The sequence below is a fragment of the Lithobates pipiens genome, unplaced genomic scaffold, assembly GCF_037356315.1.
Source record: "Lithobates pipiens isolate NorthernLeopardFrog02 unplaced genomic scaffold, aLitPip1_a1.2 Scaffold_30, whole genome shotgun sequence".
Taxonomy (NCBI): domain Eukaryota; kingdom Metazoa; phylum Chordata; class Amphibia; order Anura; family Ranidae; genus Lithobates; species Lithobates pipiens.
Window position 1 is genome coordinate 137018103 of NW_027507791.1, and position 19314 is coordinate 137037416.

General features: G+C 44.4%; 1 protein-coding gene across 3 annotated transcripts in view; it reads right to left on the reverse strand.

Moving 5' to 3' along the window:
• Positions 1 to 19314, reverse strand: part of KNL1 (kinetochore scaffold 1) — a 288270-nt gene that overhangs the window by 50008 nt on the left and 218948 nt on the right. For all 3 annotated transcript variants that reach the window (XR_013264900.1, XM_077464895.1, XM_077464894.1), the window contains one exon: positions 12079 to 12179. Coding sequence is in view for 2 of the 3 variants with exons in the window: in XM_077464895.1 (XP_077321021.1) it covers positions 12079 to 12179 (101 nt within the window). In the remaining variant the exon portion in view is untranslated. The remainder of the gene's footprint in view (positions 1 to 12078; positions 12180 to 19314) is intronic.

Genomic DNA, 19314 nt, shown 5'->3' on the forward strand with positions numbered 1-19314 from the left:
TGCAAACATTATAAATTGTGCAGGTGTACATAAAAAAAAAAAAAATGTTAGACCCCTTTTCACATGGGCGATCAGATCAGTTTTTCAGACGGACCTGATCGGACCCTCCAGTCTTTTATGGACCCGCGGATGTCAGCAGAGACATGTCCGCTGACATGTCCACCGACACCCGCCACCACCCGATCCTGCCCGCTTAAAAACAGACGGATAGTGGCCCTATGCCCCACCTGGTGGATTGGATGGAATTGGACAAACGGTCCGTTTCCATTTGAATCCTTCATACAGGAGAGAGTTGGACTGTGTCCGTTCTGCATAGCGGAGCAGTCATCTGGCTGCTTAGTGGGGAGAGCCCTGCTGTGCAAGCAAATTCTACTTTACGGAGGCACCAGTGTGAAAGGGGACTTAAATCCCTTTTTTTGGAGTACGGTACAGGACACAGGATCTTTAGTCTAACATTGGTTATATATTAGATATGTTATATATGTTATACATAGGCCTTCAGAAGATTGGGCACTTTTAGAACATGCATTAGTTTTGTCAGCAATGGATAATAAGCATGGAACATAAGAAAATAGAGGAGAGGGACCTATGTCCTGTACTGTAATGGACATGGGTTGTTTAATATAGAACAGGGATCTCCATACTACGGCCCTCCAGCTGTTGTGGAACTACATGTCCCATGAGGCATTGTAAATCTCACATGACTAGGCAGGATGGGAATTGTAGTTCCTTTACAACTGGAGGGCCATAGTTTGGAGACCCCTGATCTAGACCATGAGATTGGCCAAAAGCAGTACAAATAAAGGTAGGCAATACAGCAAATGCTAACAGGCCCATAGAACAATTAGTCTTAGAGGGGACTTGACAGAAATCAGAGTGGCTTGAAGTCCCTTAGGCATCTAAAGTGTGCCATTTCCTAAAGATCTTGCAGGACAAGAGGTAAGATGGTAAAAAACACCCACAAGAAACAAAGCATTACTAGCGCTACTGATTACCAACAATACAGACCTGATCATGGATGTGAAAAACAGAAAACAATTTAGGAAACGGCGATCACAGGTCAATTAGTTTCAGTATAAATCACACAAATAGGAAACAAGGGGAATACAAAGACACTGAATTTCAAAAGGGCCAACTTCCCTAAACTATGATGCTTGGTAGAAGATACTAAAAGGGATGAAATCTTAGGAACAAAAGAACAGAGTAAAAATGGGTATGCTTTAAGAGCATAGTAAATAAGGGTATTAGCCAGAACTTCCCAATGGAAAATAAATTTAAAAAAGAGTTAATAAAAAAGTCCTGGGTTGCTTAACATAAAAATGCATATAAAAGCAAAGGAGAAGGCCTTAAAAAAATTACAAGGCTGAGGGATTATCACCAGCATTCCAACTTTACAAAGAATACAACAAGAAATGTAAGGGTGCAATCAGGGAGGCTAAGATAGAACGCGAAAGGCACATAGCGGAGGAGAGTAAAAAAATAAATAAAAAAATAAAGAAATTAAGTATATAAATAGCAAGAAAGGGAGGTCAGATCGTATTGGTCCTATAAAGAATGATAAAGGGAATCTGGTTACTAAGGATGGTGCGATGGCAAAGGTATTGAATTTATTCTTCTCAGTTTTTACGAGGGAAATGGGGGGCTTCAGTAACCAAAACTGCAATGTTTATTGTTCCTGTCACGTCACAGGAAGCAACCTCATGGCTAACAGAGGATAGAATTAGAAACAGGCTTGAAAAATACAACATTAATAAGTCACCAGTACCAGATGGACGGCACCCAAGGGTCCTTAAGGAACTCCGTCAAGTGCCAGACCATTGTTCCCAATTATTACAGTTTACTTACTGGAATGGTACCAGCAGATTGAAGAAAAGCCAATGTAGCTCCAATGGTTAAAAAAGGGACAGGATACATGCCTGGGAATTACAGACAAGTTGGCCTATCATCAATAGTATCCAAGCTCTTGGAGGGGATAAGGTACTATTATACAAGATTTTAGTATTGAAAAAGGTATCATTAGCAGCAATGAGCATGTATTCATGACAAATCGTTCTTGCCAAACCAACCTAATAACCATCTATGAGGAGATAAGCTGCCATCTAGATAAAGGAAGGTCCGTAGACACGGTGTATCTGAATTTTGCAAAGGCATTTGATACAGTTCCCCATAAACGTTTACTGTACAAACTAAGGTCTGTCTGCATGGAGTACATGGATTGAAAACTGGCTAAAAGGGAGAGTTCCGAGTGTAGTGATCAATGGTGAGTACTCGGAATGGTCTGGTGTGGAAAGCGGGGTCCCCCAGGGTTCTGCCCAGCGACCAATCTATTCACAAATAACCTGGAGGATGGGATAAACAGCTTAAATCTCTGTATTTGCAGACAATGCTAAGCAGGGCAATAATTTTTACGCAGGATGTGGAAACCTTGCAAGATGTGAACAAATTAACCACTTAACAACCGGCCCATAGCCGAATGACAGCTACAGGGCGGTTGTTTAACTCTGAGAGGCTGTCATATGACGCCCTCCCAGAATTCCTCTCACGCACGTGCCCCCTTGGCCGCGCATTTGAGAGCATCCGTGACCGCCGGCCGTTTACCACGTGATCGCTCTGTCAAATGGCAGAGCGATCACTTGTAAACAAACCGGCATCATGTTCCTCCCTCCTCTCTGTACCGATCGATACAGCAGAGGGGGAAGAGATCGGTGTCAGCAGGGCTATAGGCTGGATCTGCAATGCCCACATCGCTGCTCACCGAAAATGAACCCCTCAATACTCTGCAATACCCTGCCAATACTCAATAGTCTGCCATACTCGGCCATGCTTGGCTGTACTCGGCCTCTGTATGTGGCCAGGCTGTGGAAGTCTCACACATGTGGTATCGCCGTACTCAGGAGTAGGAGAATCTATTTTGGGGTGTCATTTTTGGTATGTACATGCTATGTGTTAAAATATTGTATAAATGGACAACTATGTTAAAAAAAACACTTCCTGCCCACCGGCCGTCATATGATGTCCTTGACTTTGTGTGGGAATATCTGAATGATGCCTGTAGCTACTGGCATTCAGATATCAGCTTTTTCAGCCAGCAATTCCCTGCACCATAAGAACAATCATAGTGACTGTTCCGCTGCTTGATAGTTCTTACAGGAGGTGAGAGGGGACGTCCTCCCCCTCCCGCCGCCCTCCGGTGCTTTTACCGACTCACCAATACGATCAAAGCCAGAATCTTTTTTTTATTTCAGGCTTCCCAGTCTAGAGGTGAGATGCGGGGTCTTAATGACCCCATATCTCACTGTAAAGAGGACCTTTCATGCCATATTCCTATTACAAGGGATGTTTACATTCCTTGTAATAGGAATAAAAGTGATCAAAAAAATTAATTTTTGGGGAAAAAAACATCAAACTAAAATAACTAAAATGAACAAAAATGTTTTTAAAGCGACCCTGTCCCCATGTGCTCGCATGCAGAAGCGAACACATACGCAAGTCCCGCCCACATATGAAAACGTGTTCAAACCACACATGTGAGTGGTATCGCTGCAAACGGTAGAGCGAGAGCAATAATTTTGGCCCTAGACCTCCTCTGTAACTCAAAAAATGTAACCAGTAAAAAAAAATGTAAAGCGTCGCCTGTGGGGATTTTTAAGTAGCTACGTTTGGCGCCATTCCAAGAGCGTGTGCAATTTTGAAGAGTGACATGTTCGGTATCTATTTACTCAGCGTAACATCATCTTTCACATTATGCAAAATTGGGCTAACTTTACGGTTTTGTTTTTAAGCACAAAACTTTTTTCCAAAAAAAATAAATAAATAATGCGTTCGAAAAATTGCTACGCGAATACCGTGTGTGATAAAAAGTTGCAACGACCACCATTGTATTCTGTAGGGTCTTTGCTTAAAAAAAACATGTTGTTTCGGGGTTCTATGTAATTTTCGAGCAAATAAATGATGATTTTTACATGTAGGAGAGAAATGTCAGAATTGGCCTGGGTGCTCCAGAACACCTGATGGTGCTCCCTGCATGTTGGGCCTCTGTATGTGGCCATGCTGTGTAAAAGTCTCACATGTGGTATCGCCGTACTCGGGAGTAATAGCAGAATGTGTTTTGGGGTGTAATTTGTGGTATGCATATGCTGTGTGTGAGAAATAACCTGGGAATATGACAATTTTGTGAAAAAAAAAAAATCTTGATTTTGCAAAGAATTTTAGGAAAAAATGACGACTTCAAATAACTCATCATGCCTCTTACTAAACACTTTGGAATGTCTTCTTTCCAAAAATGGGTCATTTGGGGGGTATTTGTCATTTTATGGCATGTTAGGGTCTCAAGAAATGAGAAAGGCCGTCAGTCCTTCAGGTGTGATCAATTTTCAGATATTGGCACCATAGCTTGTAGACCCTAACTTTCACAAAGACCAAATAATATCCACCAATTTGTACTTCTTTTTACCAAAGATATGTAGTAGTATAAATTTTGGCCAAAATTTATAAAGAGAAATTACTAATCTGCTAAATTTTATAACAGAAACTAAGAAAAAATAATTTTTTACAGAATTTTCGGTCTTTTTTCTTTTATAGCACAAAAAAAAAATGAAAAACCCAGCGGTGATTAAATATCACCAAAAGAAAGCTCTATTTGTGTGAAAAAAAAAGGACAAAAATTTCATATGGGTACAGTGTTGCATGACTGAGTAATTGTCATTCAAAATGTGAGAGCAGCGAAGGCTGAAAATTGGTCTGGTTATGAAGGGTGTTTAAGTGCCCAGTGGTAAAGTGGTTAATGGGGTGGGCAGCTACATGGAAAATGAGGTTTAATGTAGAAAAATGTGAAATAATCCATTTGGGAGGCAAAAATATGAATGCAATCTACTCACTAGGGGGGGAGAACCTCTGGGGGAATCTAGGATGGAAAAGGACCCGGGGGTGCAAGTAGATGGCTGGCTCAGCAATGCCAATTTGCTGCAAGCAAAGCTAACAGAATATTGGCATTCATTAAAAGGGGGATTAACTCCAGAGATAAAATGATAATTCTCTCACTCTACAAGACTAGACTGGTCCGGCTGCACCTGGAGTATGCCATCCAGTTCCAGGCACCCGTCCTCAGGAAGGATGTGCTGGAACTGGAGAGAGTCCAGAGAAGGGCAACAAAGCTAGCCAGGGACTGGAGGACCTTAGTTACGAGGAAAGGTTATTTTAAAAAGACACACAGCCATTCACTAAAATTAGAAGAGAAGCAGTTTAACTTAACTGCATAGAGGGTTCTTTACTCAGAGCAGTAAGGATGTGGAATTCTCTTCCACAGGCAGTGGTTTCAGCAGTGAGCATCGATAATTATAAAAAAAAAACAAAAAAAAAAAAAACGTTTAGCTAGGTACCTGAACGACCACAATATACAGGGCTATACAATGCAATACTGACATATCACACACACACAGGTTCGACTTGGACTTTTTTTTTTCCCCCAACCTCACCTAGTATACAACTATATACAATGCTTTTAACGTGTATTTTTCTTGCCAAAGCTCCTAAACTCAACTCCATAAAAGTCTGTGTCAACGTACACATGGGCTTTTACCAGAATTTAGGAGCTGCTGTTAGGGGAGCAACAACCAGCATGAAGGGATAGTTAAATTCATTAGCCTATAGACAGTTGATTTGCCTGCTCTTTATTTTAGTGGAAACTTACCAATCGAAATGATCAGTTATTAATATCCTTTCAGAAACGGCATATAGGGGCATCGAAGCCGAGCCGCAAGTCCAGGTGTCCATTGAGCCAAGAAGGCTCAGCCTGGCCCTGCCCCCTTTCTCTCCTCATTGACTGACTTTGGCAGGAGGAGCCAATGGCACTGTGCTGCTGTCTCAGCCAATGAGGTGGCAAGTCCCCATTAGATGAGTCAATCCTACACCGCTGGATCTACAGGGAACTCAAGTAAGCAGTAAGGGGGCTGCTGCGCACTGAAGGTTTTTGCATTCTATGCATTAAGATCTAAAATCTTCTGCTGGATCTACAGGGAGCTCAGGTAAGTAGTAGGGGGGCTGCTGCGCACAGAAGGTTTTAGATCTTAATGCATAGAATGCATTAAGATCTAAAACCTTCTGCCAGAAATGGCCGCAAATCACTTCCTGAAGGTGCCATTTTGGAGGCAAAATTTACATCGGAGCTTGAGACCGTCCATTCTAGGTCCTGTGCGACATCACGTCTGGGCCGAAAACCAGAGTGAGAGACGGCTTTTTGCTGGTAGCAGCGGTGTTACTTTATTCCCATACACGCTGCATATGTAGGTGCTGGCATCCAGGCACCAACAAACGTGAGTGTAATCTACTCTATTACCAAGCTTTTAAATAAACATACTGCACTATGATACTTTACATTTATCTCCCATCTAATCATCTTACATATAAGTGACTACAAAAATTGGAGGAACCACTCGCATATACCCAGGGGGTCCTTTGCTTCAGAGAGCAACAAGTGCTTTGTGACCTACCTGTAAAAAAGGGTCAAACACCTCTGGTAAGTGCACATACACCTTTTTGAGGTGTAGTGAAGTGGTGAAAGATTTTGGAACTCTGCATTGGAAGATTTTAACATGTTGTGATTTTATCACACTGGACTGCTATATTTTATTTAAGATAATTTTTACTTTGTTACTATTCACTTTATTACTATTTGCATCTAAGAGCCACACCTTTATTGTATTTTTCACAAGTGGATTTATTCCATCTTAAAGAGGATGTAAACCCTAAGGCCGCGTACACACGGGCGGACTGTTCGCCCAACTTTGTCCGCTGAACAGTGTTTGGGCAGACAGTCCGCTCGTGTGTGGGCTTTCAGCGGACAGTTTCAGCGGACAGTTGGACGGACAAGGTTTTTCGGAAATTCCGAAAAACTGTCCGCTGAAACCTTGTTTCAGCGAACAGCCCGCTCGTGTGTAGGCTTGTTCGTCAAACAAAGTTGCGCGCATGCTCAGAAAGGATTTTCACGCCGAAAGCTATAATGCAGTGTATAGGACGTCGTATTTTTCGTCCCGTCGTACGTGCTGTTCACGTCATCGCGCACGGTTTCAGCAAACTGTTCGTTCGTCGTGTGTGGGCATGTCCGTCCATGCTAATTTTGAGCGGACTGTTTGCTGAAACTGTTGGACGGACAAAGTTGGGCGAACAGTCCGCGCGTGTGTACGCGGCCTAATGGGTTTACTTCCTCTTTCATTCCCTGCAAAGGCAAAGCATAATGGACTAATATGCATCGCATAGTAGTCCATTATGTGTCACTTACCTGACACAGGAGCCAGCAAAGTCACCGCTGTCCCCTGTAGTCCGGCGCATCCATCTTCTGGGGGTCATCATCTGGGGTCTCGCAGCTCCACCGCTGTCATTCGGCAAAGCCGCGATAACGTCACTCCCGCGCATGGGAGCCAACACGCGCGGCATCTTCGTCGTTGACGATGCCGCGCTCAGTGCGCCTGCGCCGTAGACAGCGGTGCCTGTCTTCGGACAAATATCTCCTAAACCGTATAGGTTTAGGAGATATTTTTGGACCTACAGGTAAGCCTTAATCTAGGCTTACCTGTAGGTCAAAGTGTGTTGTAAGGGTTTACACACACGTTTCAATAAATAGGCCCCATACACGGGTCCAATATTATTTCAACCACCATTCAGAATTGGAACGTTATGACCACCGGCCGCAGGAAACCGCTGCAAAATAGTTTTGCGTATTCCCGTGGCCGACAGTCCAAGCAGGCAGTGTGTATATGACGCCTTACAGATGAAATAGGCATCAGATGAGGCCTAAATGTACAGTACAACATAAAACGTATAAACCGAAAACCAGAAAAATAAATAAAAAAGTACCCACTTATTGCTTATACTGCTTTTGTATGTTTTGGATCATACCATTTTTATCCAAAGAAATATTTGTAGCTTTCTCTTAAATAAAAGAAAAAATCTGAACCTTTAATTTGAATGGTTGCCTTGAAAATTGTGTATTCTGTATAATTAGGGATGATGGCAACCACATCCTCAGTCAGACTTCTCCTTTTAAAAAGTTTCCACCTTAATGCACTCTCTGCATTTAGGTAAAGACGACCTTCTGCATGCAGCTTTCACTCCCCGCATACTTAAAGTGCTTGTAAAAGGCAGAAGGTTTTAGATCTTAATGCATTGAATGCAAAAACCTTCGGTGCGCAGCAGACCCCCCCCACTACTTACCTGAGCTCCCTGTAGATGCAGCAGTGTAGGATTGGCTCGGCTGATGGGGACTTCCCTCATTGGCTGAGAGAGCAGCACGGTGCCAGTGGCTCCTGCTGCCAAAGTCAGTCAATGAGGAGAGAAAGGGCCTCAGTGCCTGAATGGACACCTGGACTTGCGGCTCGGCTTTGATGCCCCTATAGCAAGCTGCTTGCTGTGGTAGCACTCAACAGAAGGGAGGGGCCAGGAGCTCCGAAGAGGGACCCGAGAAAAGAAAGATCTGGGCTGCTCTGTGCAAATCCACTTTGTTTTTTTCTATAAAAACAAAAAAGGAGACTTTAGAATAACTTTAATCCTTACTGAAGCCTGATCTCGATCCAGAGATGTGCACGAGAGCAGGGGCCATCTCCCTTCTTATTGGCTCAAATACAGGAGTGAGAGCCATCGGCTGAGAGAAGCCAGATTGTGCACCACAACATACTGTTGGGGATAGAGTCTCACAAAGTGGAAACATGATGTGTATTATCCACTTCCCGACCAGCGCACGACGATGTACGTCGACAGAATGGCACGGGCAGGCATATTGGCGTACAGGTACGTCCAATATTCGATTCCGCCCTGCCATCGGGAGTGCGCTGGCGCGCTCCCACGCTGGTCGGGACCCCCGTGAGTCCGGTCGCGGGACCCGTGGACTCTATCGCCACGGGCATCCCCGCGATCGTCTCACGGAGCGGCCGAATGGAGGAAATGCTGTATAAACAACATTTCTCTATTCTGCCTAGCAACTAGTGACGCTGATCTCTGCTCCATGTGATTGGAGCAGAGATCAGTGTACACTAAATGAAAGCCCAACCCCCCTACAGTTAGTAACACACCCCTAGGAACACTTAACCCCTACACTGCCACCCACTGGTTAACCCTTTCACTGCCAGTGTCATTTACACAGGAATCACTGCATTTATATAGCAGTGATTACTGTATAAATGACAATGGTCACAAAAATGTGTCAAAAATGTCCGATGGGTCCCCCACAATGTCGCAGTCACAATAAAAATCGCAGATCGCCGCCATTACTAGTAAAAAAAAAAAATAATAAAAAATTATTAATAAAAATGCTATAAAACTATCCCTATTTTGTAAACGCTATAACTTTTGCGCATACCAATCAATAATCGCTTATTGCGATTTTTTTTACCAAAAATATGTAGAAGAATACGTATCGGCCTAAACTGAGGGAAAAAAATGTTTTTTTATATATTTTTGGGGGATATTTATTATAACAAAAAGTAAGAAAATAATGCGTTTTTTTCAAAATTGTCGCTCTATTTTTGTTTATAGCGCAAAAAATAAAAATAAAATCGCAGAGGTGATCAAATACCACCAAAAGAAAGCTCTATTTGTGGGAAAAAAAGGACGTCAATTTTGTTTGGGAGCCACGTCGCACGGCCGCGCAATTGTCAGTTAAAGCGACGCAGCGCCGAATCGCAAAAAGTGGTCTGGTCTTTGACCAGCAAAATGGTCCGGTCTGCAAGTGGTTATACCCTGTCACCTGGTACAATGTACCATGGAGTGACTGGGGTTGATTTACTAAAGGCACATATACTGTGCACTACTAGTGCATTTGCTCGATCTCAGTAAATGAGGAGAAGCTCTGCTGATTTAGATCAATCATGTGCAAGCAAAGATGCAGGTTTTATTTTTATTTTTTTACTTTTCTTGCCATGTGATTGGGTAATCTTTGTAAAGTAAACATTTTATATCATTTACCAAGCTCTGGAGCAACTGCACTTGCAGTGCACAGTATATTTGCCTTTAGTAAATCATCCCCACTGCTTACAGGATTCAGAGCTGTCCGGGTGTATTACAGGCCATCCCCGCACTTGGACGCCGTTCAGGGTACAATCCCTCTTGGCAGACTATAGCAAACAATACGTATGGGACTCTTCACTGCCCCACATGGCCAATTTGGTACGAGGACGCCCACCTCCTCGACTGTGAAATAGACACAGGAAAAGCGAAGGGGGGGGGGGGTGTTGGGGTGCCGGGGGTATTAACAGAGGCATAGACAAGATTGAACTGATCCCACAGCATTACCAGAGTGTTGTATCTGCGGACCGAAAGTTCCAGATTCTGTCTAATTTGTTCTTGAATCTGGACATCAGAAGGTTAACATCTGTTGTTCCCTACCTGTGGCAAAGAGCTTGAAAGACCTCCAAATATTCCCCTAGATCCAAATGCTGATGTCCAAAAAAGTCCGTCTGCCACTTTTCCACGCCTGGAATGTGAACGGTGGACAGGACAAGAATGTAGTTCTGCCCAAGAGGGGATCAAGTTTGCTTCCCTTAAAGCATGACTTTTGGTGCCTCCATGATGGACGTAAGCCACAGCCATGGCCTTGTCTAACTGCACATTTTTGTTTCAGAACATTGATTGGCTGGCAAGCCACCTCCGATTAACAAATCGCATGCATCGATAAGGTGCAGGACTGCTCCAAGGCTTGATATCAGTCATGTGACCCTTCTACAACTGTGGTGGAAAAGCAGTCCCTAACTAAAGTGCTGGATTGGAAATCCACCACATCAGGGAGATTATAGCTTTGGGGTTCAGACGCACTGTGTGGTGCAAGGGATAAGTCCATCTGTCCCTCGTGGCCAGAATGTAGATTTGCAACGGTCTGGAGATAAAAAGGGGGCATATAGCACTGGCTCATAGGAGGCTACCATTAGACCCAAGACACATATATGCAAGTACAAACCTTGGAATTCCCTCTGGCCACAAAGAAGTTGGAATGGAAAACAAAGGGACAGAGGTTTGTTCCAAGGCAGATCGGTTCTGGACAAATTTTTGTGCAGCAGCAGACCTGTATACACCAATCTGCGAGCTGGGACCACAGACTACTTCTGCAGGTTAACGTTTCAATTGAATCCCTGCAGAACCTATATGGTGTTGAGTAACAAAAACTGGAAAAGCTCATACTTTCAAAGGGGATCACACAGGTGCCACACAATGTGGATCCCCAGAAAATGGAACACAGCAAAAACTGGGCGGGCAGTTTGGTGAAATCCCGGCTGATGAAGCAATATGGAAAATGTGTAGACTGGTACCAGAGATATCTGACTGAGCTGGCATTTTCCATGCAAAACCTCTGAACTCATTAGAACAATTTGAGAAACATCAAATCCAGAATAGACCATGCTCCATTCAGTTTTGGAACTGTACAAAGGTTTACGTGGACATTTCCTGCTGGTAGAGAGGTAACGACCAATTGGCTCAAAAGCCATTTGGACAGCCAAAAGCAGATCCAACCATCTTGAAAGGGGAAGTAGAAGAGTTGGACAGCATGACGTGGTATAAATGTTATACTGGAAAACTAAATTTTGTAGTCCATAGAAACAACGTTCTGACCCCAGATATTAAGGCATTTTAAGGCATGTGGGATCAAAGGGCTCCCCCAACTTTAAGTAGTTGAGGTGCCCCATCAACATGCAGTGGCCTTGGCTCAAGTATTTGCTGGTTTTGGAAGGCTATATCTTCTTGTGAAAGCAGGTTGCTTACTTAGATCCTATGTCCTGCACTGCACAAATAAAATGGGTCAATTTGTTCAACTTACATTAATGGAACTTTGTCAAGGGTCAATATTTTACACTTGCCACCATCATGATCTGACACTGGCAGGTTTACATTATTGGTTGTTCCTTGCTCCTAATGCAGGTTTTTTTTTATTTTTTAACATATCTACTCCATGTCAAGACCTCCATCGAGAGGATTTGAGCGAGCTATGGGAGGTAGTTATATGCCAACAGTAAAGAGATGCCCAGTTTTAACAACCTAGTAATCTTGCCAAATCACCCAAGAGCAAAGCATTTTTTGTGGTTTCAATACATCACTTACCAATCTCCTCTCCGAATAGGACTGTAAGTTCCAAGGAATCATGCAGAAAAACAAATGTTGCTTTTGTGTCTGTCCAATTAACCATATCCCATTCTGCAAAGCTAAAAAATAAAAATAAAATAAAAACACAACAAAAAAACAAACACACATCAGGTAAATCGTTTAAAGAATTTGCAATACATAATTTCACACTAACATTTTGCACTTCAAACTTGAGTAGCACTTAAAATGGAGATCAGTCAAGTCTTTCACTGCCAACATGCTTGTCTGTCCATTGGGCTCGAGCTCTTTATTAATAACCTCATTAGCATCAAGAGAACTCAGCTGTTAACTTTAGACGCTCTGTAAAAAGGTGAGTCGCTTTCAGAGGGCATTTAACTAGCTGGGAGGCAATATGTCACCTCCTGGGTACCTTTTGCCCACTGGCTCCATTCACTTGAATAGGTTGCATTTGGCTGCTGTACTGCATTGACAACATGTGTACCACTACCTCTGCTGGACATATCAAACCATGCAGAACTTATTAGCAATGTTTATATTAAAAGAACATTTGGGTAGCAGTGACCATAACATGATTTCCCTTAATGTTAGCTGTAAACAAGCACATACTGAAAAGTTTAAAACACAACTTTAAGATAGTAATTTTTTGAAACTCGCCAAGACTTAATATTGGCATCAATGGACTCAGAAGTGGGAATTGTTCAAATCAACAATGTGAACACACTGGAAAAATATATTTCCATGGGCAATCAGTTTAAAAGGCTAAAAATAAAATCTATGTGGCAAACAGCCCTCAAGACCTAGTGCTGGTCAGCTCAGGAGATGGTTCTAAAAAGAGCTGGATGCATATCTAAATGAACAAAGCATAACTGGATATTAAAATTTATAGGAAACAAACACCAGAGATTGTTGATCCAGGGATTATCAGATTGTCTTCTGAGGATCAGGAGGGAATTTGTCCCCTCCTGGAGCAAACTGGATGGTTCCTTTATAGGGTTTTTTTTTTTTTTTTTTTAAGAGAGGCTCGATTTAGTGTGTATTTTTTTATATTCACATTCTGCATCCTGTGAAAGGTTAAAGAGACTTTTGGTTGAAGAAATTGGTTTGGCGAGAGGACTATTTTATCTGTCTGGATCAGTCAGTAGGGTTCCACCATGTAAAGAACCTTAAGACTTTCACCCACTCCCCTTGGCTGATGCTAGGGCCACTAAGAGTGCAGTTTTTAGTGCAAGATTTTTATCTGAGCACTCCTCCAGTGGTTTGAATGATGGAGAGAGGAATCCTCTGAGCACTGTGGGGAGGTCCCATGTCAATTCTGCCGACTTTAGTGGGTCTGGCTCTATTTAACAAAATCAGGAATCTCTAAAGGGGTCCTCTGCTAATCTGGTGACTAGGCAGGGGGAGAGTGCTGCCACTTGTACCTTAAGCATGCTTTGAGAGAGGTTCAAGTCGGCTCCCTCCTTCAGGAAATCCCAAATCACTGGGATGATTCTCTGTTGGAATCCGGTTTGATCCCGCACCAGGAGACAAACTTCCTTCTCACTCTAGTTATGGGGTCCTTCTGCTGGCTAGAATGGGGTCAATCACACTGTCAGACTTTTTTTTGCAGCCTCACCCTCTCAGTAACCAAGCCGAAAGCTTCACGAGTTTGTGATTCGGGTGATTGACTGGCCCTCGTGATAGGAGGCCTGGTAGGTCTTGCTGTATAAAGGTGTGGCTGAAGACAGTTTCTTCGAGTGACCGAACCATGTTCTCTGGGGCCAGTGAGGTGCTACGAGTATCGCTGTTGCCCTTTCTTCCCTGATGCTTTGGCTCAACTTTGGTATTAGAGCGGTCAGAAAGAATGCATAACACAGCTGGTGTGCCCAGCTTTGATTGAACGTGTCCATTCTGATGTTGCCATCTGTGGGATCCAGGGAGAAGAACCTTGGCAGTTTCACATTGGCCTTTGAGGCAAACAGATCTACCTCGAGCACTCTCCAGCTCCAAAAAGCCCTTTGTCACACCTGGACAGGGACTCATGCTCACTGTCCGAACGGTCCTGGTCAGCGTCGTCTGACAAGACAGAGCAGGGGGTCACCAGCCTCAGCAGGACCCGAGTCTGCGTCAGAGCTCTCGAGGACCGGGGGGGGGGGGGGGGGGAATAGGGGGGCTGGGGCGGCAGTGGCCTCTTTAATGCACCCTTCTTCCCACGCACCGCCTCCATCTTGGCAACAAACGAATTGAGGACTGCCGTCAGGGTGTCCATGGGCACTGCACAGTTGCAATTGCCTGGATTTCGGGGGAAGAAACACCAGTTTCTGAAGCCATGCTGACCCTACCCCATCTGCCACCCAAAGGGGACTTAGGACAGTGACGGTCCCACCCTCCTTGCTGCCACTGACTGAGGGGCTCTTTCCCGCCGGACGCACCACCCTGAGGAGTTCTGCGCTGTTCACAAGTAGTGCCTGTAGTCCCTGAGTGCTCCCAAGTGCAGAGGAAACAAAAGCTGTGTTGGTGGCAGGCGCCAGAATGAACGCCAAAAACGTTCTAGAAAGGTGCTCAGGCTTCAATAAAATGGCTGCACAGCATCCAGTACGCAGACAGGAAATACAGGGAAAATGGCTGTGAGAGCACATGAGTCATGCTGCTGCTAGAAAAAACTGAAAAACGTGTTCAGGGTTCCAGAAAATGGCCGCCAGTCTCCTGAATAGGAGATCACTTGGAAAATGGTTGCTGAAGCCCAGGAAGGCATGCTGCCCTTGCTCACACCTAAAATGGCCACCAGCAGCTCCATGAGGTACAGAAAGAAAGAATGATACCAGAGACACAGCGCCGCACCAGATCACAGCAGACCCTCACAGGCACCTTCCGGGAGCTTAACACAAAGGACCCAGGACCCCTCTAGCCAGCCAGCCCCCATCTCAGGTGAGACCCCACAGATCCCCTGTATATGCACACATACACCACTCAGCAGCCACATGCAGCAACTGAGGTACGTCTGCAGATGGGAGGGTTGTTAAACAAGAGACCTCCCCCTGGGCGGAACTAAGAGTTCTGAATGTTGTATTACAACTATGCCTAGTATTCTCCTAGTGAGAAGGCTAACAACCCATTTGTTACAGAGGGGAGCTGTGTCAGTCGGTGAACATAAGTAAAAAGCCGTTTGTGAGCAGAAAATGAGGGACCTTGCCTACGGTGTGGCTCCTTAGCCTTCCTGGCCTGTGGGAGTAGTGTACTCTTACCACCTGTGGCATTTTTAATAATGCCATCTAAAGAGGCTCTAAAGAGCCAGTCGCCAAGGATGGGAAGATGTGTCAGGGCTTTCTTGGATGCCTGATCAGCAGACCAGCATTTTAACCAAATCAGGCGCCTCAGCACCACTGCTGATAATGAAGCCTTGGATAACAGGGGAAGAGGATCCTGGGCCGCGTCTTGCACTAGTTGGTCTGCTAGTTCCACGCAGACAGGAGAAGCCTGTTCTCCCAATTCGTATTACAAAAGTTCTGCCCACTCAGTGTCTGTGACACAAGTGCTGATGCCAGTACTGGTCGCATGGTTGACCCCCCAACCGTAAACAAGGAACGAGCCACTGCCTCGGCCTTCCTGTCCGTGGGATCCTTAAATGCAGAAGTCCCCTCTACTGGGATCATTGACCTCCCAGGGAATGCCCAGCCCCACCAAGGCATGGAGAGCTGTACTTACCAGTCCTGAAGAGCTGAGAGACCTTCCATCACAGACCCACTCTCCGATTAGTACGGGGTGGCTGCTGACCTTGGCACACTGATGCAGACATCAGTAGCCCGGTCATATGTGCGCCCCGGAGCATAAAAGCTCACCGACCACCTCTGGAGCCAAGGTACGTCGTGGCCGAACCAGCACGGAGCTCTGGTCTGCACTCACTCGTTGGCCAGGCTGGGGAGACTACAAGGATAAGGGAATCCAGCCTGTCACCCAGCCGGCTGTTGATAGCAGATCGCAGGATCTTTCATCTTGCGCAAAAAGCAAAGCTACTGCAGAAAAAAAAAAAAAAAAAAAAAAAAAAAAAACACCAACACGAACCGATGGGACCGTCAGGGTTCCTAGGTCCTTCTTCACTAGGCAAAATAACACTGATGGTTGCATGGCAGGCTGGGGGGGTTGTTATCTAAGGGACTGCACCTTAGGCGGAACTAAAAGTTCTGTGTTTTTCATAACGTTTTGCCTAGTCTTCTCCTAAAAGGTGGCGTAACAGCCCAATGGCTAAGAGAGGAGCAGTGTCAGTCGGTGAATATAAGAGAAAATAAATAGTTTGGGAGTTGGCATTTCCACTCCTCCAAAAGGGGTATCATATTTACATGGACAACTATTACACCAGTTTGCCCCTTCTCCGCCACCTGTACCAAAAAAAATTTAAACTGTGGCCTGTGGTACAACAAGGAAAATCCGAAAGGGCTTCCCACAGTGTCTTGTCACCACAACCATTCAAAAGGGGGGAAATCGCAAAGCTTGAGGAAGTGTTGGCAGTGAAGTGGAGGGATAGGAAAGACATACATCATAGCCACCATCCACGATGACACCTTGGTTGAACTTTGCATACACGGTCCCGTTCACAAGCCTACCTGTATGAACGAATCTAATACATTTATTGGGGGGTGGGGCTGGATTTAAGCAATCAAATGTTGCAGCCCTCTCTTTCAACAATCTTTCGCAATTTTTTTTCCATTTGGCCCTTTTAAATTCTTTCATCATCTACCAAAAATCAACAACCAACCACCACCTTCATAAAGTTTATTGAAGACATCATCACTTCCCTGATCTACCAACAAGTATTCCCTCCGATTCTGTCAGCAGACTACATGAGCGTAATTTTCCAGACCATATTCCACCATCAGGATCCGGAAGAAGACACCAAAAAAAGTGTCGGGTGTGCACCAAAAGATGAATTAGGAAAGATACCAGCTTCCATTGTCCCGACTGTCCCTCCCAACCTGGCCTTTGCATCGGAGAATGCGTCAAGCGATATCACACTGGAAAACTATTAGCCCATATTTCTATTACTGCCATTTCCCAGTTTTCAATATTTGTCATGAATATTTCCCTGCTTCAACCAACCATATCATTGTCTTCCATGTGAACAGACCCTGGCCCGTTTCTTGGCTATACCTCTGCCTACCCTCTGAATTGTTTATCCGCCATATTTCTGCCTTTCACATGAACTGACCTTGGACTGTATCGACTATGCCTCTGCCTACCGTCTATTTCTGCCTTTTACCTGCACCGACCTTGACCTGTTGACCACGTTTTTGCCTGTCCCTTGGACTGATCTTTTACCCTGCTACACAGGGGTCTCGCATATGTGAGGGGCTCTAGAATAGTGTTCGGAGTTCAGAAAAACCGTTTTTGGTTTTCTGTGTTCCCAGAACAGGGTCTGGTTGTCTGGAGGCTTCAAAGCGATTTGGGTGGGAGAAGCCTACCTGTCCCCAGTCTTTCCTGACTGATGCCCTAAGCTTGCTCCCTGGACAAATACTCTGGCTGGGCTGACCATACCTCTGCCTGCTGCATGTACTAACTATGGACAGTATTCCTGCCTGCTGCATGGACGATCATTTTGCTGCTGACCACATCCCTGCCTGCTATCTGGACCAATGCTTTGGCTGTGCTGACATCTCTACCTGCACTGACTATTCCTGCTGCCTAGTTTGCTGTCGCTGTCCACGTTCCCACCGGCTGCCTGGACCGATGCTCTCCTCTGTGGACCACTGCACTACTAAAACCACAGGTAATCTTTTCTTTACTCTTTGCTCAGCAAAATGTGTTTTGGTTTTTAATTGGTATGTACAGTATATGCTATGTGTTAGAATTATGAAGGGCCTTCAAAAATGTGATAGGTTGGCAGGAATTTGTGTAATTTATGCTCCTACAAGACCTGACAGTGCTACTTGGATGTTGGGCCTCAGTATGTGGCCAGGCTGTGTAAAAGTCTCACACATGTGGTATTGCCAAACTCAGGAGTAAATGTATTTTGGGGTGTCAGTTTTGCTATGTAGATGGTAGGTGTTGGAAATATCTCATAAATTGACAACTTTTTTTTTTTTTTTTTTTAAATCCAAAACGTATTTTAATTTTTTTTCACGTTTTCTAAAAACTTCCAAAATGTAATAGGTGGTTGAGAAATTAGATGTGCAATTTATGCATGTAGAACGCTTGACGGTGCTATTTCAATGTTAGGCCTCTGTATGTGGCCAGGCTGTGTAAAAGTCTCGCACATTTGGTATCGCCATACTCAGGAGTAGCAGAATGTATTTTGGGGTGTCAGTTTTGCTATGTACATGCTATGTGTTGGAAATATCTTATAAATGGACAACTGTTAAAAAAAAAAAAAAAAATATATGCTAATTTTTTCCAGCAGTTTACAAAAACTTCTGGATTTTTTTTTGTACTCCTTGAAATCCTTCTCTCTGAAGTTCACTGACTGACATAGCTCCATTAATCTTGACCATAGGGTTGTTACACGTGTGAAAAAAACACAACAACTTTACAGTTCCGACCAGGGGGCGGTCCCTCCAGTAATAACCCCTCAGCCTGCTTCCTGCAGCTAAGTATGTCAACAAGCAGTATGACGTAAACAGCGAGGGTGCTGTGTCAGTCAGTGAACTTTAGGGAAAAGGATTTTACGGTTAGTACAAAAATCCTATTTTCTCTTTCCTTCACTGACACAGCTCCATTAATCTTGGCCATGGGGACATCCCCAAGCAGTGTCATAACAAGGGGTGGGAACAGCATAAAAACTTCACCCACAACCAGAAGTGCTCCCTAACAGGGGAAAGCACCACCTTATCTAACCGCATCAGGCCTTTGCGTTCAACAATGCAACAGTGCATTGTACTCAAAAGTAACTATAAAAAAAAAAAAAAAAAATTAAAACCAGAGTAAAGAGTGCAGAATTGCAACATTACACAGCCGCCTGCAAAACTTTGCGGCCAAAACAGGCATCAGACGATGTGCTTACATCCACTTTGTAGAATTTGGTAAAAGTGTGAACGGATGACCAAGTCACTGCCTTACACACTTGAGAGACTGATGCTTGATGTCGGAAAGCCCAAGAGGTTCCAATTGCCCTGGTGGAATGGGCCATGACAGGAAAGGGGGGCACCTGCCCCTTCAAGGCGCAGGCCTGTACCAAGATCTGTCTGATCCACCTAGAAATGGTGACCGACGGGACCGCCATACCTTTTTTCAGACCAGCTACCGAAACTAACAGAGCGACTTCTGAAA